The sequence below is a fragment of the Naegleria lovaniensis genome, assembly GCF_003324165.1.
Source record: "Naegleria lovaniensis strain ATCC 30569 chromosome Unknown tig015, whole genome shotgun sequence".
Classification (NCBI taxonomy): domain Eukaryota; phylum Heterolobosea; class Eutetramitea; order Acrasida; family Naegleriidae; genus Naegleria; species Naegleria lovaniensis.
In genome coordinates this window covers 95565-117076 of record NW_025407837.1, presented here as the reverse complement: position 1 = coordinate 117076, position 21512 = coordinate 95565, and the positions used below count along the sequence as shown (strand labels likewise).

General features: G+C 37.0%; 13 protein-coding genes across 13 annotated transcripts; 7 read left to right on the top strand and 6 right to left on the bottom strand.

Annotated features, from left to right (window-relative positions):
* Nucleotides 1–47: 47 nt before the first annotated feature.
* Nucleotides 48–2189, top strand: C9374_002238 (uncharacterized protein; the record flags this gene model as incomplete). Its single annotated transcript, XM_044691634.1, has 2 exons — nucleotides 48–108; nucleotides 400–2189. The coding sequence occupies 2 exons, from the start codon at nucleotides 48–50 to the stop codon at nucleotides 2187–2189; spliced, it is 1851 nt and encodes a 616-aa protein (XP_044550486.1).
* A 275-nt stretch (nucleotides 2190–2464) lies between these two features.
* C9374_002237 (uncharacterized protein) lies at nucleotides 2465–3034 on the bottom strand (the record flags this gene model as incomplete). Its single annotated transcript, XM_044691633.1, has 1 exon — nucleotides 2465–3034. The coding sequence occupies one exon, from the start codon at nucleotides 3032–3034 to the stop codon at nucleotides 2465–2467; it is 570 nt and encodes a 189-aa protein (XP_044550485.1).
* A 178-nt stretch (nucleotides 3035–3212) lies between these two features.
* Nucleotides 3213–3476, top strand: C9374_002236 (uncharacterized protein; the record flags this gene model as incomplete). Its single annotated transcript, XM_044691632.1, has 1 exon — nucleotides 3213–3476. The coding sequence occupies one exon, from the start codon at nucleotides 3213–3215 to the stop codon at nucleotides 3474–3476; it is 264 nt and encodes an 87-aa protein (XP_044550484.1).
* A 496-nt stretch (nucleotides 3477–3972) lies between these two features.
* C9374_002235 (uncharacterized protein) lies at nucleotides 3973–5097 on the bottom strand (the record flags this gene model as incomplete). The annotated part of the gene is made up of 1 exon (XM_044691631.1): nucleotides 3973–5097. One exon carries the CDS (start codon nucleotides 5095–5097, stop codon nucleotides 3973–3975), a length of 1125 nt encoding a protein of 374 aa, XP_044550483.1.
* A 1219-nt stretch (nucleotides 5098–6316) lies between these two features.
* Nucleotides 6317–6712, top strand: C9374_002234 (uncharacterized protein; the record flags this gene model as incomplete). Its single annotated transcript, XM_044691630.1, has 1 exon — nucleotides 6317–6712. The coding sequence occupies one exon, from the start codon at nucleotides 6317–6319 to the stop codon at nucleotides 6710–6712; it is 396 nt and encodes a 131-aa protein (XP_044550482.1).
* A 162-nt stretch (nucleotides 6713–6874) lies between these two features.
* On the bottom strand, nucleotides 6875–8464 carry C9374_002233 (uncharacterized protein; the record flags this gene model as incomplete). Its single annotated transcript, XM_044691629.1, has 1 exon — nucleotides 6875–8464. One exon carries the CDS (start codon nucleotides 8462–8464, stop codon nucleotides 6875–6877), a length of 1590 nt encoding a protein of 529 aa, XP_044550481.1.
* Nucleotides 8465–8810: 346 nt separating this feature from the next.
* C9374_002232 (uncharacterized protein) lies at nucleotides 8811–9302 on the bottom strand (the record flags this gene model as incomplete). The annotated part of the gene is made up of 3 exons (XM_044691628.1): nucleotides 8811–8929; nucleotides 9049–9064; nucleotides 9210–9302. The coding sequence occupies 3 exons, from the start codon at nucleotides 9300–9302 to the stop codon at nucleotides 8811–8813; spliced, it is 228 nt and encodes a 75-aa protein (XP_044550480.1).
* A 593-nt stretch (nucleotides 9303–9895) lies between these two features.
* C9374_002231 (uncharacterized protein) lies at nucleotides 9896–11242 on the top strand (the record flags this gene model as incomplete). Its single annotated transcript, XM_044691627.1, has 1 exon — nucleotides 9896–11242. One exon carries the CDS (start codon nucleotides 9896–9898, stop codon nucleotides 11240–11242), a length of 1347 nt encoding a protein of 448 aa, XP_044550479.1.
* Nucleotides 11243–11401: 159 nt separating this feature from the next.
* Nucleotides 11402–14351, top strand: C9374_002230 (uncharacterized protein; the record flags this gene model as incomplete). Its single annotated transcript, XM_044691626.1, has 4 exons — nucleotides 11402–11441; nucleotides 11651–11829; nucleotides 12341–13667; nucleotides 13723–14351. The coding sequence occupies 4 exons, from the start codon at nucleotides 11402–11404 to the stop codon at nucleotides 14349–14351; spliced, it is 2175 nt and encodes a 724-aa protein (XP_044550478.1).
* A 132-nt stretch (nucleotides 14352–14483) lies between these two features.
* On the bottom strand, nucleotides 14484–15032 carry C9374_002229 (uncharacterized protein; the record flags this gene model as incomplete). The annotated part of the gene is made up of 2 exons (XM_044691624.1): nucleotides 14484–14746; nucleotides 14792–15032. The coding sequence occupies 2 exons, from the start codon at nucleotides 15030–15032 to the stop codon at nucleotides 14484–14486; spliced, it is 504 nt and encodes a 167-aa protein (XP_044550477.1).
* A 328-nt stretch (nucleotides 15033–15360) lies between these two features.
* C9374_002228 (uncharacterized protein) lies at nucleotides 15361–16656 on the top strand (the record flags this gene model as incomplete). Its single annotated transcript, XM_044691623.1, has 1 exon — nucleotides 15361–16656. One exon carries the CDS (start codon nucleotides 15361–15363, stop codon nucleotides 16654–16656), a length of 1296 nt encoding a protein of 431 aa, XP_044550476.1.
* A 104-nt stretch (nucleotides 16657–16760) lies between these two features.
* On the bottom strand, nucleotides 16761–17654 carry C9374_002227 (uncharacterized protein; the record flags this gene model as incomplete). Its single annotated transcript, XM_044691622.1, has 1 exon — nucleotides 16761–17654. The coding sequence occupies one exon, from the start codon at nucleotides 17652–17654 to the stop codon at nucleotides 16761–16763; it is 894 nt and encodes a 297-aa protein (XP_044550475.1).
* A 210-nt stretch (nucleotides 17655–17864) lies between these two features.
* On the top strand, nucleotides 17865–21507 carry C9374_002226 (uncharacterized protein; the record flags this gene model as incomplete). Its single annotated transcript, XM_044691621.1, has 4 exons — nucleotides 17865–17904; nucleotides 17973–18034; nucleotides 18085–20591; nucleotides 20655–21507. 4 exons carry the CDS (start codon nucleotides 17865–17867, stop codon nucleotides 21505–21507), a joined length of 3462 nt encoding a protein of 1153 aa, XP_044550474.1.
* Between the last annotated feature and the right edge of the window lie 5 nt (nucleotides 21508–21512).

Genomic DNA, 21512 nt, shown 5'->3' with positions numbered 1-21512 from the left:
TAATTACAAATAACAATAATTCTTTTCACTGCTCGTTTGTCGTCAAAATGTACGAACAATTGGTTCAACAGAAAAAGATTGAGAATTATTTGAAGAAGTTAAAAACAGGTAGGTCGAAATATGGAGATGATGATTAAATTCTTGACCACACTTTATCTTTCACATCGTTGTCATCTATCAACTTTCTCTCGTCGACGCTTTCTTGTATGAAATATGTGGATAAAAACATGGAACCACACAACTACTTTGAACATTATCTTCCTATAATATTGATTTTATAAATTACACCACATGAATGTCATCATCCTTGCGAACATTTTCATTCTATCCATTACATCATTCCATCAATGAACAATATTCCAACAACATCAACATCAACAACAACAACAACACTACAAGGTTTCAAATGCATCAAACACGGTCGTCAAGGTTCTCCACACGAACGATGGGTCTCTATCAGTTCCAGTTACGACAAAATTATTTGGAAACCCATTCAAAACGATAACAAATCGACCAAGAAATCGAATGAATCCATTTCCGTCTTTACAAAAATTGAAAAGGGTTGTAACACCAAACCATTCAAACGATCCAAGAAAGTCAAGGAAGAATTATGTTTTTCATTGATTGGTGAAGAGAGAACTTTGGATTTGGAATTTCAAACCACTGAAGAACGAGATTATTGGTTTGAAACATTTCAAGCAGTATTGGCTTTGAATCATCCAAAAGCAGCGAGTATGGGTTCTGGCTCGAAACCTCAGGATCTTGAAAAGGTTGCCAATGCGTTGAAAAAGTTTCATTTTGATATTGAATCGAGTGTGTGGAAATTTAGCAAAGTTCTTACCAAGGGTTCAACATTTACGGATGAGGATTTTGCTTATTTGGGTTTAGCATTGAATGGAAATCCAAAAATTGAGACATTGGATCTCTCTGATATCAAGTTAACAGATCGACAATGTGTTCCAATTATGAATGGAATTCAAAGTACAACCAAGAATTTATCATCAATTATTTTGTCCAACAATGAATTGACATGTGAAACTTTGACTGCCTTGTCCAAAGCCATCAAGGAAAGCAAATCCATTTCACTCATTGATTTATCAAGTAATCAAATCAGTGATCAAGGATCCGAAGATTTGGCATCTGTTTTGGTTCGCAACACGACACTGAAAACAATTTTATTGGATAAGAATGAAATTTATGATAATGGAGCCATTGCTTTGGCAGAATCCATTTTGAATGGTTCTCTAGTAGAGAGATTGTCACTCAATGATAATCATATTGGAAATAAGGGTGCTGAACAATTGGCACGAACTCTGAAAAGCAATGAGAGTACTCTCAAATTTTTGGAATTGGCTAGAAATCCATTGGAATTTCCAGAAATTGTGGAAACGGAAGAAAATGATGAAGGATTTTCTCTTGAAGTGTCACTCTTCTTGGCTGTTGATGGAAATAATTATGCAGATGTTGTTTTGCTTACTTTGCAAGGAGCTGATCCAAATTGTCAGAATGAAGAAGATGGAAAGACTCCTTTGCACATTGCTGCCATTCGAGGTGATAGACTCATGCTCGATTATTTGATTGAACATCCATATATTGATATTAATGCAGTGGATGATAACATGACCACTCCAATCTATTGTGCCATGCAATACAAACAATATGATGTGGTCAAATTGTTATTAGAGAGAGGAGCAGATTATAAAATTGGAGACCGTCACAAAAAGACAATTCTTCACTTGGCTGCTGAACAAGGAAACAAGGCCATTTGTAAGGACCTAGTGGAAAAGTATAATGATAACATTTACTCAACGACCGATGAAGACATGACACCACTACACTTTGCAGCTCAGAATTTACAGAAGGAAGTTGTACATTATTTATTGGAGCAAGATTTAAAGACAAGAAAGAGTAAGGAGGCTCCAAATTCAACAGAAAATTCAATGGACGACAAACCTGCTGAAGTGATTCTCTATGTGAACCAACAAGATATTCATCGACAAACTCCTCTCCACAAAGTTTTTGTGAATCCTAATCCAGATATTGAAATTGCAAAATTACTCGTTCAAAATGGAGCTGATGTATCCATTGAGGACAATAATCGTCGAACACCTCTTCATGATGCAAATGATAAGGTGAAGCAAGTACTTTTGAACGAAGCTCGTAACTTTATGTCACGAAAGGGATTGTAAATAGTTGAATGTGTGAGTGTGTGAGAGTTTTCGATCACAACCAAATCCATCAACACCATACAATCCACCACACAACAGCCATTCTCTTCCTCAACGATTCGAAATTCACTCTCTACTAGTTTTCATAGTTTGTTGACTTTTGTCTCATTCCTACATTATTTCCCATATATACCACTATTCGATGATTATTAGGATAATTATGTTCAAGTCAACATTCTCTCTAATTTTGTTTCTTTCAATAATAATTAATGCCAAAATTCAATAAAATCATTCAATTATTCCAACATTTCATCATTACTGGTTTCACCAAAATTATTCAAAGGACGACCCATTTTCTCAAATCTAAAACCAGGCTCGTACATGTGATGTGAAATCATGTGTAAATCTCGTTCCTCGCTCGTTTTAAACATTTCATGACATATCGACTTGTCCTCCACCAAACATTGATACATTTTAGAATCCTTGTTTTTATGTAAACAAACTTCGAAATAGGAAGAATGGCTTTCCTCTAAATGAACTCCCAATAGATAAGCACTTGGAAAGATTAATTCGCATTCCGAGCATAAATGACAATGCACTGATTCATAATGATGCTCATACTCAAACATATCCTTTAATTCTTCTCCACACATTTCGCAATACACACTTGCAACAGTATGATCCAAATTTCCTGATGATTGATTATTTTGAGTTTCCAAAATTTCGGAATCATCCAAAGAGAGTGGCTCAGATGGCTCTATTGCTTTATATTTTGTTTGTGATTGCCAAGTTGATTCCGAATGCGTGTTGGTAGAAAAGAAGGAATCAAAGGGTGAAATAAGTCTCCGTGTTGGCGTAAAATGCATTTTTTTAAGAGTTTAAAACATAAAGCAACGAAAAATATTCATCAAATCCAATTCTAACATAAGACCGAAGGCCCTTAGTCTATTCTTTCATCTAAGAAATATTGGTTGTGATACTTACCATTGAACAGAGCTAACAGTTCTGTTGGATTTCTTGCGTAAGGTTTGAAAATTTAAAAAAATGCCGAAAGAACCACTCTCTGCTCGGCGTTTATGCGTAAGCGGAGGTGCTTCTGGTGCTGATTTTGAGTGGGTGTCTGTTGCAGTTAAAGTTTGCCAGGTTGAGATTATTAGTTTTGCAGGTCATTGTTGTTCCTCAGTAAATGGAGCAGTCGTGAAATGCTTATCCCCAATTCAGCTCCGAGAGGCTGATCCTAAATTAGAAGAAGCTAATATTTATTTGAAGAGAAATAATTACAAGTTGGATCTTCTACGTCGCAATTAGTTTAATATTCAAAATGCAACCAGTTGCTATGCCATTGCTACTTGTTTTATTCCGAAAACATCAAATAATCAGAGCCAAGTGCGAATAGATGGAGGTACTGCTTGGGGTTGTCAACTGTTTGCTCTTAATTTCATTCAGACCTTGCAAGAAGTTCCTCATAACAATAGTGTTAAAATTCCATTGTTTGTGTTTTCACAGAAAGACAAACAATGGTATCAAGCAAGCTGCAAAGTAGAGAATCAGAACAACAAACATATTATTACTAATTTAGATTGGGAAGACACAACCCCACCAACTCCAAAATACACATTTGCAGCCATTGGTACCAGAAGCATTGACACATTTGGTAGAAAAGCTATCCAACAATTACTGATAACTATGAACTCTAAACCAAAATTTGTTGTGCCATACAAAACTCCTTCTCCTCGAACAAATAATTGAAATACCAGTGGATAGGTTATTAAGAGTAATCAAGATGGTTTAATTTCTGGCTGCCTTAGAAGCACTTTCTATGAACAATTCCTGGACCGGCGTCCTCATATTCTTCCTTGGTGATCCACATGGATTGGAAGGTAGACAAAGAAGCCAAAATTGATCCACCAATCCAAACTGAATATTTACGTTCTGGAGGAGCAACAACCTTAATTCTCATGGATGCAGGAGCCATAGCAGTCAATTCCTTGGTCATTCTGTCAGCAATACCTTCAAACATGGTAGTACCACCAGACAAGACTACATTGGCATACAAATCCTTTCTGATATCAATATCACATTTACCAATTGAGTTGAAAGTGGTTTCATGAACACCAGCAGATTCCATACCAATGAAGTTTGGTTGGAACAACACTTCTGGACATCTGAATCTTTCATTACCAACAGTAATGATATTACCATCTGGTAATTCATAGGACTTGTCAATACTGGAAGAATCAGAGGCCTTCTTCATTTCTCCTTCAAAATCCAATGCTACATAACACAACTTTTCCTTAATGTCTCTAACGATTTCTCTCTCAGCACTAGTATGGAAGGAATAACCACGTTCCATGAGAATCTTTTGCAAATAATCAGTCAAGTCTCTACCAGCCAAATCCAATCTCAAAATGGCATGTGGCAACGCATAACCTTCATAGATTGGAACAGTGTGTGAAACACCATCACCAGAGTCCAAGACAATACCAGTGGTACGACCAGAAGCATACAAGGACAAGACAGCTTGAATAGCAACGTACATGGCTGGAACAGAGAAGGTATCAAACATGATTTGAGTCATCTTCTCTCTGTTGACCTTTGGATTCAATGGAGCCTCAGTGAGTAAGACAGGATGTTCCTCAGGAGCAGCTCTCAATTCATTGTAGAAGGTATGATGCCAAATCTTTTCCATATCATCCCAATTAGTGACAATACCATGCTCGATAGGATATTTCAATGCAAGAATACCTTTCTTCGACATTGCTTCATCACCAACATAGGCATCCTTGTTACCCATACCAACCATGATGGAACGTTGCTTTGGTCTACCAATCAAGGAAGGGAACACACAACGAGGTGCGTCTTCACCAGCGAAACCGGCCTTGCACATACCAGATCCGTTATCGACGACGAGAGATTGTACTTGATCCATTGTTGTTGTTGTTTGCTGTTGTTACGTTGGAGTGTTGTTATCGATGTTTGAAACTCTTGTTTTTTCTTGTTGTTTTTGAAAGAGGATGGCTCCAACAGCTCGTGCTTTTAAAGTTCTTTTCAAATGGAGGTATAGAGTATGAATCATCTTTGAGGTGCGTTCAACGCTCAAGCAACGACTTGAATCTCTGTAATTTGCAGCAAGACTCAAAGTTCCATGTTCATTGAACTGCAACTTTACCTTAAAAAAATCAAATTTCTTAAGAAGCTATAGTTGTTGGGGGAGGCGTTGTGCTCATCTTTTGAAAGTGACATGGTCAAGTGGCACTCACCTTCTGACGCTGTCAGACATTGAACTGTTCCCTGTTCTTTGCCGTGCATACTAAACTGCTTCTGCAAGAAGTGAATATTTTACAACAAGGAGCTTTTTTTATGCTTTTCTTCCTTTTATACACCAAGTGACAAGCATACACGATAGAAATTTGAAGCGGGAACAACAAGTGGTAAATGTTTTGAATTAAGGGAACACTAAGTAGATATTTTTATGCACTCAACTTTCGGTCCTACAAAGAATTTTTCTCAACTCCTAAGCTCTATTTATAGGAATAGACTGAACAATGTATCAAGTCAAAGAAAGTTGGTTGCCCGGACGATTCACCAAGCTTTTTTCTCCGTTTTAATAAAACGGTGTGAGACTTGTACCATTCGGCGACTTTGTTCATATTCTTGCCAACTTGCTTTTTGTTGACGAAGAAACAACGTTGGAAAATGTAAAACGTGGTCATAAGCAGTGTTAAGGTGGTCTTCAAAAACACAAAATTTAGGTCCAAACGCCACTAAAAAGTGAGACATGGAGGTAAACTCATTCCATTCCTGTGTCCGCTCGGAAATTTTGTACACTTGTTGGACGCTTATCTCACGACGGGTGACGGTAATACAATCTAAATGTTCATTGCTTATCAAAGTCCTAATCCGTTTCGTGCCATCGATTGCCAATTTGTTCAAGTATAAAAAAACACCCATTTGTGAATCGCAAGATAACACTCATATCCTTCTCCTTCAACTACAACACTCGTTTGTGACACTCTAACGACTTGGCTGTGATTGTAACATTCTCAGTTTTTTCAAACACACAAAAACGATTCGGCTTTTCTACATTGCTGTTCTGAACTGATTGCTACTTTCTCTCGTCCCAATATTTCTATTTCAATCTCAACAACATGAGCCGAATAACGAGATCATCCACTAATTTTCTGGATTTTGTTCAACAACAACTTCCAACCAATAACAGGAAAATGTCAGCAATGCCAATTTCTAATGACCAACCACTCATGCCACCAAAACAAGAGGAGCCCATCTATTATAAAACGGAAGAGAGACGAGAGGTCATTCGGATTGGAGAAACCAGAAGGAAACTTTTCAATTCTCATGTGAAGGAAAAGAAGCATGCGTTGGAGCAAATTGAAAAGAAAGTCACTGCCAAACTTTCTTCTGGTGAATGGACGTCTTATCACTCGAAACAGGGTCTCTACAGCTGTTGCTATGCTTCTCAAGATGTTAAATGTGACTTTGCGTCGCCACCAGTGATTACACCAAGAAGATATTGTTTGGTGTAAGACGAGCCTTTTGTGGCAATTCTCACACATAACATCATTGTCATCAAATGGTCGTGTGAGACATCTTCTTACAAATTGCTTACAATTATCATACTTGTATCTCCTAACTGTTGCGTCTTGAAAGTGTATTTTGCATGTATTCTATGACTCTTTAATTCAAAATTAGAGTTCCAGATCATCATCTGGATCTTCAGCCTCATATTCATCATCTGAATCGACAATAATAAAACCTTGCTTTTGTTGACGCTGCTCTTGTGGAGTTTTGTTCGATTGATTCATTAATCCATCTTTCATGTAAGGCAGTTCAAGAGCTTCCCTAGCTCTCTTTTCCTTTTCTGTAAGGCCGATTTTGAAAGTGACTTGTTTCTCAATGTCATCCTTGGACATGGGTCGATCCATTCTTTCTTGTCTGTGCTTTTCCTTCTCTCTTTCTTCGAAAGCACCCAAAAAGGTGGTTCCTGTTGTTGGTTTCTTCTTGATAGAGCTTGTGGTTTCGTGCTCATGGGAACAACCTGCTCCATGAACATGATCTGTCTCCGCTTCTCCTCCAATGGTAATATGTCGTCTTTCTCCAACCTTGCGCTTAATTGTAACTCCGGAAGATGACACGGGCTGCATTGAATCTGTTGAGGCGATCTTTGGCTTGTCTTCTTCTTCATCTTCTTCGACATCAATCTTGGTCTTGTTTTTCTTTTGCCTCTTTGGAATGAATGGATGTTTGACATGAACCATTGCTCCTTCGTCTTCAGATGTTGAATTCACTTTGTAATATTCGTCATTAAACAACAACTTTCCACCAGGCCTTAAACTGTAAATGTCACATCTAAAATCTACTGCAGCAATATTCAGGATTTTCTCTTCCACTTCATCTTCATCTTGGGCAGACGACGATTCTTCGTCTCCTTGTTTTTTCGTTTTGGAGCCTCCAGCTACAGGGAAGTAGAACGTTTCTTCTGCATCCATGTCGTCAGATGCAACTAATGAGACAATTCCTTGAGCATGCAATTTGTATTGCTCCACTACTGAGCTAGAATGAGTATCTGTATGCACTATGCTCACCACAGAACAGACTTTTGCTCTGTTTTCTGAAGCAGTTGATAATTGCAAAAGTTTGTGAACCAATTGAAATGCTTGGCTCTCTCCAAACCAAACACCAAGAGCACTTAGTGAATTAATGATCACAATAACTTTCTTTCGTTTTCTTGCTTCCTTTGAGCTATCGGAATCTACAGCCCAAATGGTAGACAATAATGTTGTAATATGTTTGTACAGTTCGTTAATCTTTTCAAATTCTGTTGCATCCAAGCGCATGATCAATTTATCATCGCTTTCCTTCTCTGATGTATTGTCATCTCCTCCTTTAGTCTTCTTTTTCTTCAACTGAGCATTACATCGGTCCAAATCAGATTGAAGCCTTTTCGGAATTTGTTGTTTATAATCTCCTCCATCAATGAAAAGCAATCTAATTTCTTCTTGTCTTTGACTTTTTAGTATATCATCTTCGGAGAGTTTGTTTGATGATAATTTAGTGCTCATCACCTCATTGTTGTTACTAGCATTTTCGTCATCACTGTGTTCATCCGAATGCAAAAACAGTGCATTCTCCTCCAACGGATTAAAAGAAGCAGCACTAATCACTCTTTTCACGATCTTATTCAACAAGAATTGCATATAATATTTACTATTACAATTCCCGAACAAGAGGAGGTTTGGATATTGTTCGGAATGGAGAAGCAGTTGTTGAAGAAACATTTTTTTGAGAAGCAATAATAATAATAAAAGAAGAATTCAATGTGCAAATTCGAGCAACGAGACTAGTCGTGTGATATTGAATATCAACTCTCCTAATGTAATGCACATGCTTGTTGTTTGTGGCCAAAAGGATCCAACCAACCACAATGCTTGTGTGAATCCTGTCCTTTATGATGATACAACTCTAAAACAAGATACATTTGTTACCATCAACAATGTGTTTTATTAGCTTTTCAAATTCCAAAATAAAGTGTAATTACATGTGTGCTACAACTAGATGTGTCCCATTAGAGAGATACAAGCGAGAAGATGTTATTGTTGTATTAGGATTACTCAAACAACAATTTTACTTTTGAGAGAGTTTGCTTCCAACATAGGTCCACCACCACAAGAAGGTGAATGAAATAGGACCTCCCATCATGAAAGCCATCATTCCAAGGACGGTAGATTTCTTTGGTGGTCCATCTGTTGTTGTTGTTGTTTTTCATGATGATGATTCATAGTTGACCAGAGAGTTGATATTCAGGATGAAGATTAATAATTATTTAATCACTCTTCATAGAGGAGAAGAATATAATACTTACTGGTAAACATGACCAACTAGATGAATTATTGTTACAACCATTCAAAAAGTAGATTAAACCACACAACAACATGTAATTTTTAAACCATCATGAAAAGTACGGCAAGTAAATACCAAAAGGATCCTCAAAATACATCCATTCTCATCCCATATGGAACCTACCTCGTGATGATGATGACCATGGTCATCATGGTGAGCATCATGTCCTCTTCTTGGCAAGACTCTCTTTGCGCTTCTCAAGATTCTGCTGAGCATTTTTTTAGGTTGACTTTGGAGATTCTTTTTTGGTAGTTTTTGTGTTAGCACAGCTGAGGCTCCTATTTTCGAGATCTTAAGGAGCCGAAATTAAGAATCCTCAAAGACATAAAGTCTTGGATCGATGTAGGTTATAAAATTGTTAAATTTGCTTTTGGCAAAAGACAACTTGTTGAAGAGTAGATCTTCTACACTTCAAAGTTGAGAAATAAAAAAATGAGCAAAGCATTGAGAGGATTGAGAGCTTTTAATTGTAGCAACAACAGCCGGATGAGTTGTGGTACATTAATATCATCATCATCATCACTGGTCTGTAAAATTCCATATACTCTCAATAATACCATATTCAATACTCGGAGTGAAAAAAGTAATTTAATGAATATTTGTGTTCTCGGAGAGGCCAGACACAAGAATTTTTCAACTTTAAATTATCAGCGCGATGTATCACAACAGAAATCAACAATTCAACAAGAGAAGGAAATCCAACAAGCTAAAATTTATTTAAAGAAGGATTCAATGAATTCGAAAACAAACAATACCTAAAGAGCTACGAATTATTTCTCAAGGCTTTCACCATCTTTGATAAATATCAAATGTTAAACAGAGATATCAAAAACAGTGATTCAGTGGATACTGTAGAGAATCTTTTGGCCCTTGCTGTTGGACTGAACAATTTTGCAGAGACGCTCAGATACATGGCAAAGTCTGGTATTGTGGCCCCAACACTTGCAAAGCTTGGATTGAAGGCTCCATCGCCATCAACAGGAACAACAGCGCCACTCGTATATACCTCTAAGGATTCTATGAAATTTTACACACAAGCTGAACAATTGTATGACCAATACTATGCATATCTCAATAACACTACCACAGTACCCAAAGATGACAAGAGAAAATTATTGGAGCTTCAACTGTGGAGAGGAACACTTTACAATAACGTAGGCTTGTATTTCATGGAGAACAGAAAAGATTTTTTCACAGCCACCAAATGGTTTGAAAGAAGTGCTACTGAAAGAGGAAATCTTGTAATGGCACTTGAAGAATTGGAAAAGAAGTCACCAATTGAGAATTCGGCTACTACAAAAAATAATTTCGGAGAATCAGTGAACCCATTGAATTCAAACGATCAACGAATTCACCACGCAATTACAAGAAATAACATTGCCCAGTGCTACTCCAATTCTAAGCAAATAACTCTCGCATTAGAGAGCTATAATTATGCGCTGAAGGTTTTCGAAGAAATGAAAGAGAAAATGAAGGAAAAGAACATGGATACAAAAACTCCAGAATCTAAAAACACGATTGCCAATAGATTGCACGTTATTGTACTTAACAACATGGGTCTAATGTATCACGACATGGGAAAGTACGACCAGTCGTTAATATACTTCACAGAAGCATTTCACATGTTTACTGGAGGCCCTGTTGTTGGAGAAAAATTAGGAGAAGAAGGACTTGTGGTCAATAATGCGCACGGAACATCATTTTTTGGTGAAGAATTAGGAGTGACCCTTAGCAACATGGGAACATGTTTGTTCATGCTTGGAAGATATCGAGAATCTGAACAATTCTACTCACAGGCTACTCAACTATTTGATGCAATTTACACAAACACTCCCAATCACAAAAATATTGCGCAAGTCAGTCTTCAATTAGCTCTCTGTTTGAAACAAAAGCACTCTGTCAAGGAAGGAGAAAAGCCCAATAGAGACATGTTGGCTGCAGCCACGTCTCTTGCATTGGCCAAACAAGATGCTTCCTATTTCATCAAGATTGACGACTCTTCTTCAGAAGAAAAGATTGCTGATGAAAAATTAGTTCGCTCTTTGCTGGAGAAGGCTCGAAAGATTACTCTCACGCTCAACGAGGCCAATGTAGAAGCGTCAGAAAGTGCCAAAAAATCTTCAATGTTCTCCAAGATGTTTGGAAAGAAAAAGTGATAAATGGGAACCTCTAGTTTAGAATACATGTTGCTTTCAAAGAGCTGTGAGAAATGTGCATGTGGATTCGGCTTTGCAATCTGTGGCCAATAAACCGAAGAGACTTTGAAATCAGTTGCTGTCAGATAATAAAAGCGATTTTCTTAATCCCCGAAAAAAATGTCTTTCTTGAAGCGCATCTTTAAAACCAAAAGCAAAGGTAAGGAAGATCCAACATGTTGAATTCGATCAACACCTCTATTCCGTGCTATTATTGCATCCGTACGCCGACTATGCAATGGACAAATTTTTATTTGCAATCTCGCGTTCATCACTCTTGTCCATTGCCAAACACTTCACTCAAAATTCATCATTGGTCCGATCCCCATCACCATCATCATCAAAAACTCTCTTTCACAACAACTCTAGGAGTGCGTTCACAATTCTCTGACTATGATTGTGATCCAACCATCATTCCCATCAAAGACTGGGATGTTGTTTTATTTAGTGTTTGGCTACGTTCTATTGAAGGAGTGAGTGATACGACTATTGAGAAATTAAAAGAAGAGGAATGGGACGGAAAGTCTTTATTATACTTTTCGAAAAATGTAGGTTGTGAAAATGTTGTGATTACTGACACCGATGTTTTTTTCCGAAAATCATGATTGAAAAATACTATTTTTTGATATCGGTATCTGAACTAATAACTTGATGTGTTGTATACTTGAATACCACCATCATTTCATCATAACATTGATCATCATCAAAAACAATGTTTTCATGAATTTTCGTTCTGCGCGCGATGATTATCAAAATTGGACACTTGATTATAATGTCAAAATTCGGTGGTGTCACCGCATGATGGCCATCAAATTATGTCTTTCACTCCTGTGAATGCCATGCTTCATTTAACCGCTCATGCTGCAACTCGTCACTGTTCTTCTCAACAACAACAACAACTACATTGCAACACAATTGTGTCCTTTTTCTGACCTATCCATGAATTCTATGGGAATTCTATTTATTGCAATGACAATTCATCATCTTTTCTCGAAATTGCATTCCTTTTCCTTTGAATATTCTCCATATTATTAATCATCATCATCTTTCAATCCACAGGATTTAACATCACTCAAAATTCCACTCAATGAAGCCACTCTCATCGAACAACATCTCGATCAACTCAAGCTTGATCAACATTATCAAATGCGATCCTTTAATCAAGCTCTAGCTTCCTCGGACTCTGCCTCTGATTTTGTTCTGAGCTCACAAACCTCATTAAGCGATCACCGACATTCACAAAAACATATTTCACTCTCTTCATCCTCTAAAAAACAAGGAAATGCTAATAATTTATTTAGTAGCTTGAATGAATGTGAAGTTATTGGAGATTTATTACAGTGTGAAGATGGAAGTGATGAAAGGAGTATTTTAATGGGAGCAGATTTTAAGAATCGATGTATATTGAGTAAGAATGAGAGCTCTTTCGAGAGTCTCAATGAAGGATATTTTGTACAGAGTCATCGACCAGAAATTTTCACAGATGACGAATCGTATTCGTTACGAGTGTTTCGTCTTGCTTTGAGAAGATTGGAGCAAGCATTTCCACTCATTTCAGCACGAAGTAGATCACTTGCTGACTCGACCAATAACACTGTTGGATGTAGAGCTTCGAATAATTATGGATTTTCATCATTACCTCCACAAAATACGAGAAATATCACGAGCGGTGGAGTTTTGGATGAAATGATGGTTGTGTTGCCACAGAGTGTGTCACAACTGACATCTCTTGAAAAATTATGCTTGTCGAATTGCATGAAAAAAGTGAAAAGTTGTCCAGACATGTCCGCACATGAAAAACGACTATTGGCACACACCTTGTCACTTGTCGATTGCTTCATGTATTGCTACTTTTTTAATTATCAAACCGTTTTGTCGAGTGTTGAAAAGAATGCACTCATGAAGAGATCGCCCATGTCAAGCCATCATTCAGAAGAGGCGAACGAAGATGTAGAAAAACGTTTTGTGCAAGCTCTGAAAGATATTTCTGAAAATTTATCTGCTCTAGGAGTATTTGGAAATAGTCACGCACCAAATAATTCCTCTACAGGTGGATCCTCCTCATCACACAATAACTCGTCTACTAATTTATTAGGAGAAGGAATGAGTCCTACAGCAAGTTTTGGAAAAACCCAAAAATTATTTAGGTCGTTGAGCATCGATCATTCTACCAAGCCATACCTGTTAATTCAACTTGTGATATTTCCATTTGAAAGGTCACACGTTTTTGATATGAAGTCAGATTCTCGATTAAGGCCGTACACACTCTTCAGAACTGGACTTTTAATTGGAGATTGGTTTTTAGAATGGGGAGAAAATTCTCTTGTTTATCCATCCATTTCATGTAAATATAGAGTGAGTCCACAGTGTCATTTGATACAATTAAGTAAGTACTTAGAGACTAGTCATTGATGTGAACAAGCTTTCAACTTTTTCAACAGTGAAAATTGAAGGGGAAAAGAATATTACGAGGTTGCTTCGAAAAATTGCACAAATTTGCGTCTTGTGGAATGGAACTCAAATTTTCAATCTTCAAACATGTAATCATCAACATTTCGTGAATGACATTTTAACATTTACTGGACTTTTTTCAAATACCAAACAACTTGGAAGTGTTTCAAAATTTCTAGATAGGATTGAGCAATTAGGTTTTAGTGACATGCGACTCGTTTTTAATTCCCAATTTTTCCAAAAAGAATTTCCCAATAATGAATTCATATCGTTCCATTCACATGCAGACGTGGATGGTTTTTACTTGAAAGTTGACAGCATGGATCCTAACTATTTTCATGACGACATGGATGGCAAGCACGACAAATTTTTACTGAGATTATTCGATCGATCGTTTTACTATCGTAAAGAAATGGGAATGCGTGATAAATCAGATCTAGCTCTCAACGAAGGAGATTATTGTAATCTTTGTCCTTTTAACATTGATGGACTTTCATTGAAGGAATTAGAGGAACGAGAAGTACAAGAATTAATGAAAAATCAAAAGACTGCACATAAGGCTTATTTGGGATCTTATGAACCAATTAATCCAGCAGCAGAACGAGATTGGAAATATTAAATGTTTTTTACTTCCATTTCAAGAAATTGTGTTTGTTTCCTTATTCTTAAACAATTCTTCTTCAATGGATTATTTCTGATCAGAATACTCATTCATTCATGAACTAATTTTCAACAACAACAACAATAATTTTTAAATCCATCGCCGTACTCGCAACATGTACTCCTCAAATTCCTTTCCAAATATTTTCCTTAATTCTCTCTCTTCCGGAATTATTTGAAAATGATTTAAATACATGACAAACAATGGAACAAAAAGAAATGCGAAAGGATCCAATAAAAACAATGAAAAACCAAATGCTACAACACTCATTCCGACATACATGGGATTTCGAGTGTATGCAAAAATTCCATTCGAAACCAATGACGATGCTTCTGATGGATTGAGAGGATTCACTTGCAAAACTTGTGAGTCAGAAAAAGACCTATCAAAAGACCTACCTGTTGTTTTTGATTGATGAAAAGCTCTCACTCCTAACCAAGCAATGAACAATCCAAATATCATGACAACTGTCATCAGCCCCACACGGACTGCAAACAAATGAGAAAAATTGGTCTGCCAGGCTGGATTCGATTCTGATGTCAAGAAAGGGCTCACATATGTGCTTAATGCGTACTGCAGTAATAAACACAGAACAAGTAACAGCAGAGGAGGTATTTTGAGCTCTAACGAAGGCACCATGATGTGTTTGGTTGGGGTGTTGGATAATTTTTTTTTTTGAGAAAGCACTGAAATTGTGTGCCAGGACGCTTCGTGGATTCCGTTTTTATGAAATTTGCAAATGGGATCCAATTTGGTGAATAAAAGGTGATCAATGGCCATATTTTAACAGGACGAATCTGTGGGCGCACGAACCTGTTGAATGGTAATGGATAGTTATGGATGATCTTGGTAATGGGATGAACGTTGTTGTCAGACCAATAACGATAGAGGTGTGTAGATGCAACTCATGAGTGTGATGGTTGGCGTTCGTTGGATGAAAATGGAATGATGAAAACACAAAATAAAAATGAGCAGTAAGGTGATTGTATCATCTCCCGTCCATGAAGGAGGCTCACAAGCAGGTTCAGCTTCCGAAGACGCTGAATATTATTATCCAGGAAGATATAGATTTGTGGATTATTGGGCGAATAGCATTCTTAATTTTACAATGAGAGATGAGCAAACAGCAATTTATGATCAGTCGGCATCCTTGTCTGAAAGTCCTTTTTCAAAATATTTAAGTGGACTGGATGGATTGAAAATTGTAATGAAATCATCATCAATGGGAGCAAATAATATTCCGACAAATGCTTTTCAACAGGAACAATATATTCCATATTTACAATTGGAAGAGGAGGGAGGTTTTGATCGCAAGTTAAAACGAGATTTACCACTTTCCGATGCAAGTAATCAATCACCATATCAAATGATTATTCCTCTGAGATTCCATGATGAAGGATTGAAGAATTTTACATTCATGCTCCGAAGACTTTCTACTGTGAAACAATTTTTGGTGTCATCCATTCTCGCTCACAATGTAGAATCGTTATTTGGCCCATTAGAAAGAAGAAGTGAGCTTGCTAGAAGAATAATGGCATCACCTCTGGATATTAGATCGCATCTTTATCCTGATACAACATTTTCAATGTGTCTGAAACTTGGACTTGCTCCATTTATCATCCAACATGAAATGAGACTTCCAAATTTAATTAGTAATTCATCCACTGGAAAAGGTTGGATCAATGATACACTAGTGAGCATCAAGTCCAAGCGTGGACATACTGATATTTTCCAATCTTTTGCTTCAGATTCTTCAACCACTGCATTGTTAGGTTTATACAGAGCTTATAGATCGAAAAATGTAACTATTGATTTAGGTGGCAGTATTTTAGCCAGAGATTTTATTCCTGGAAATTTGACATACGCTGCTCGATTAGGAATTATTTCACCACTGTCACACAAAAAGACGGCTATTGTATTGAATGGAAGCTTATTAGGACACATGCATCTTTCATTCACAACACAACTGTCCAAGATTTATGGAATTGCTGCTAGCGCTCAGCTTCGTTATAATAGTACCAACTTGAAGGCTGAATTAGGTGTTGGCTTAGAATGTATTTCACCTCCTCGAGCTGAGGATTATGCTGTCAAGTTCAGAGTTGATACGGAAAAGGGAATCGCTTGCATGTTGGAAAAAAAGAGATTCTGGGATAATGACAAAATTACGATGGGTGTCTCCATTGCCAACACCGCACCCATTGATGCATATGGGCCACTGATTTCTGATTTGAAGCTTGGTTTAAATCTTCAGATTGAATATTGAGCTGGATAACATGTCATCGTTGCATCACAAAAGAGGGTTAAACTGTCCTTAGTACTATTAAATAATTTAAATTTTTGTTATATTTTGCAATATTGTAAGTACAACTATCTATTTCTTCTTCTCTTATCAGACACAGCAGTATCAGTGTTATCATCATCACTGTCACGATCTCTATCTGTGGAGGTTATATAATTCTTTTGATATTGGAGTTTGTACGTTCCCAAAGATTTATGTTTCCATTCCACAAAGTTTGTCTCTTCTGTCTGAATCATTTGAAGAATGATTAGTTCACTATTGCAAAGCTTTGACTTGAATTCGGCGTACTGCTCTGTGAGGAAACTAGAGGAACTGCTTTCATTACTTGCTCGGTAAGCCTGTCTCAAAAACAATTTAAATCTATGAACAAGTGTTTCAATAAGGGTTGACCTTCGTTGAATATAGAGAGCTTCTAATTCTTGATCCCTTTTCAAATTTATAGCAATATCCGCCATTAATTTAAACAAAGCAGAACCAAATTCATAAAAGTATCGATTCACTTTTGAGAGAGAAGCCTTTTCAAAATTCGAAGTCACATAATTCAAATCAGTAAAAACTCTCGGAACCTCTACTTCCACATATCCCTGATTACCACAAACAAAGGCTAACCAAAAAGGAACCTCCACTTTGGTCGACCGTTCAATTATGTATTTTTCTTCAAATAATGATCCCGTCGTAGTCATTGTGTGGTTGGCTTCGTCTTGTTCCGAGTCGGACTCTACGACTTGCTCCTCATTATTGTTGCCATCATCATTATTGCTGTTATTATTGTTCGTCCTATTCAAAAGTTGATGTTGTTTCAAATGTTCTTTTTGAAGAGCTGTTGCTGTTTTCACATATTTTCCAATATTCGGAATTGTAAAGTTGAATACTACAGCGACCCGTTCCTCGCTCGCCATGATATCATCAATATCATAATAAAGTCTTCCATTGTTTATGGCTGAAAGATCCAATGAAGTCATTTTTCAAATTTTTGAAATAACGTTTGCCGCCATTGAATTCGGGCGCCAAAAAGTGACAAAAAAAACCGAAAGACGAATTTCATCATCACGCAAACACAAAGATCGAGGAACTTGAGTACTCTTCCTGTACAACCTATCATCAACGGAATTGCAAAATTGTAAAACATACATCCTATTACATCTCATCACATATACATCATCAATTTAGAGATGAATATTGCTCCGCTACTGGAACAGATACAAACCAAGGGTAGGTTGGATGTGCCGTATTGTGTTTTTTTCTAAACAAATTTTAATCATCAAATACTTCTTGAATAGACCCTCAAGAGAGGATTCAAGGATTAAATGCTTTAACTCAATCCATGCTTGATATTGCATTGGTAGGTTCAACTCTCGAACTGTATCTTTATATTTTCAAAAATTATAATAGGATGATATTCCTTCAGTCATGGATACAATACGGCCCTCTCTCAAAGACAACAATTACAAAGTATGTGAGGCGGCCCTTACATTTCTCTGTACATTTTTGGAACATATTGATGCAAAAATCTTTCAACCTTTCTTTTCTGACTTTTTAAATTTATTAGTGGAACGATTTGGAGATGCAAAGAATTCAGTAAGAGATAAAGCTTTTGAGGCAGTCATTATGGTTACTAAACATTATTCTCCAAAAGAAATTTTGGACGCTATTCGAGAAGGATTCATTCACAAAAGTTGGAAAGTTAGAGAAGGAATATGTTTAATATTTATTCAAATTTTACAAGCATTTGGACCAAAAAATATCATGTTTATGAAATACCTTCCAGATATTGTTTCGCTTTTGGATGATTCGACTCAAAGTGTGAGAGATGCAGCAGTCATGGCAATTTGTGAAATTTATAGATATGTCGGTGTTGATTTATTACAGGAATTGGGAAATTATAAATTAAGAACTCCTCAACTCAAGGCGATCGAAGATAGAGCTAGTGAAATAATGGTAGATACTGAAAATTTGGTTCCATTGAAACCAAAAACTCTAAAGAGCCCTGTTAAAAACAAATCTGCAAGACACACTATTCACACAATTGGAGCAACCGCTGGAAGACCAAGCTCAGTCGCAACCAATGAAGGAGATGGCGAAGAAAACGATGTTCAACCTGTATATATCAAAGAGAGCGATCTCTCTCGAGAAATGGAAGTTAGTATTGAAATATTAGAGGATATGAAAAACGTAGATTGGAAGAGGAGACTGAATTGCATACGGCGTCTAAGAGGACTAGTTCATGGAGGAGCTACAGATTTTCCTGGATTTATTGCAGAATTTTCTAGAATCCGAGAATCTCTTTCTAAAAATCTTTTGGACTTGCGATCTACAATTGTGAAAGAGAGTTGCATGCTTCTAAATCTACTTGCAAAAACCATGGGATCAAGGTTCGAATCTTTGTCAGATTATTTTGTTCCAATAATTTTAAAGAGCACCGTGGTGACCGTGCAGGTTATATCTGACTCAGTTAATGTGTGTATTCGAACCTTAATTACGCATGCCAAACTTAACAGAAGTATCATCGTCATAGTTGAAAAACTGATAGATCCAAAATCTCATGCTACAATGAGAGCTAGGTGTGCAGAATATTTAGTCTTGATGTTACAGCATGTAGATTCGGCAATTTTAACGAAGAATATTGACGATATTTCAAAAGCAGTTAAATCTGCAATTAACGATGCAAGTGCCGGTGCACGACAAGCAGGTAGACAAGCTTACTTTGCTCTGAAAGATACATTCCCTGACAAAGCTTACAAGTTATATACTGAGCTTGACCCTAACACTCAGAAAAAGCTTAATACCTCAGACGATACGCGCTCCGGACAAATTTCACCTAGATCCACAACATCCAGTGTTGTAAGTGGCACCTCTGTGTCATCTTATGTCTCATCAGCATCTACTTTGAGAAGAACAAAATCTGTCATTACTCGAAAAATCTCCAAGACAGATTCCATTGTGGTACAAGAGCCTAAAAATCATACCAAACCAACAATTCCTACACTGCCTTTATCTGGAACATATCCACCCTCTCCTAAGAAACCACCATCGCTCCAAGTTAAGGCCATGACACGAACACCAACATCCCCATCATCTCCTTTATCACCAAGAGGAAGCTCTTCGTCACAAAAAAGTCCTTCTGCCTCTGTACGGTTATCGAAATCATTTGAAGTTGGACCTTTAGACAAATCATCCAATGATCCAATGGACACATCTTTAGATTCCCCTACAATGGAATCTGTCAATTCCATTTTGCGAGACACTAAAAACATGGATTGGAAGTCTAAAGTTCAAGTTCTTGAAAAATTGGAAACAATTATTGATTCTGACAGAATTTCTGAAGTGAAGAGCACATTCCTTCAAGTAATTAATTTGTATATTGACAGATTGTCAGATACACACCTAAAAGTTGTAGAGAAAACTTTAACCTCATCTTTGATGCTTATTGACAAGTTGCCAGATTGTGTGGAACCCTACTTGGAACGTATATTGTCAAAATTATTCTTACTTTTGACGGAAGAGAAGACCAAGTTATTATCAGAGCAGCTGTTAACAAAGATTGCCAGTTCATACTCTGGAGATATTTTACTGCCAAGAATATTTAAGATTGTGGATACGTATCATTCAAGAGTCCGAGTGGCTTGCTTAGAGTTTTTAATGCACATCGTGCAAGGCAGTTCTGCATATCTCAGCTATCCTGGTCACATGAGATCGAGTATCAAAAAGATTATTGCTCTTATACAGGTAAACACATCGAAACCGTGCGAAGCAGCTCTAACTAGTATCATGATCTCATTGTATTCAATTCATCCTCATATATTTTTGGAACAAATGCTTTCATTGCCATCGCTAGAGCAAAATCCAATCAAAAATTTACTACGTGAAAGAATTCCAGATTTTGAACACACACTCACAATGTAAGTATTAATTGTGTTGCATGAAGACCTCAGGCATCAACTTTTATTTTAACATTATTGCAGCGTATCGAAAAAGTCAAGCCAACCAAGTTCTAACGTATCATCACCGCTCTCTGCAAAGTCTCCAAACACCAACATTAAGGTGGTTGAAAATACAATACCATCCAGAATTGAAAAGTATAAAATTTCAACCGCCCAAGAATTAAAGAACGAACGAGAATCTTTAGATGAGCTTTCTGCATGCTTAACTGCTATTGCCAAGTACAAGATTGACAATAATCCTCATCAAGTATATCGATGCTTATTTGACATTACAGAAATTGCGAGACAAAAACCTCCTTCAGAATCGGTGTGGCAAATATCATTTGCCAAGCTCATATTCTATCTGTTTGATTTATTTTTCGATGAAGATGAAATTGTGAGGGAGAAGGCACTGCTAAGCGTGGCAGCATTGCTTAGATATCAAAATGAGCATTGCATCAAATTTGCAGATATCACTTTCAGAAAGCTTATGGAAAAATTCAATGATAAAGTTCCAGCAGTTCAGAGGACAGCAGAACGAGTTGCTGAACAATTTATAGAATCCATGGATCCTCAAAAAACGCTTGAACTCATCAAACCACAAATTATCAACAATAGCGAAAAGGAACAACAACTCTTGGGAGGATTGCGAATCATGACAAAACTAATCAAACAAATTTCTCCAGAAATATTGCTGACCCATGTACCGAGTATACTTCCCGGTGTCTATGAGGCCTTCAAACATTCCAATGTCGATATCAGAAAATCTGTGGTGTATTTAATGGTAGACTTGCATTTTGCTCTTGGAGAGAGTTTTGATCCTTACCTTAAACGGCTTTCTGTAGAGCAACAAAAACTGATTCAAATCTACATTAAAAAGTCAGAAGTAAAGTGACGCTA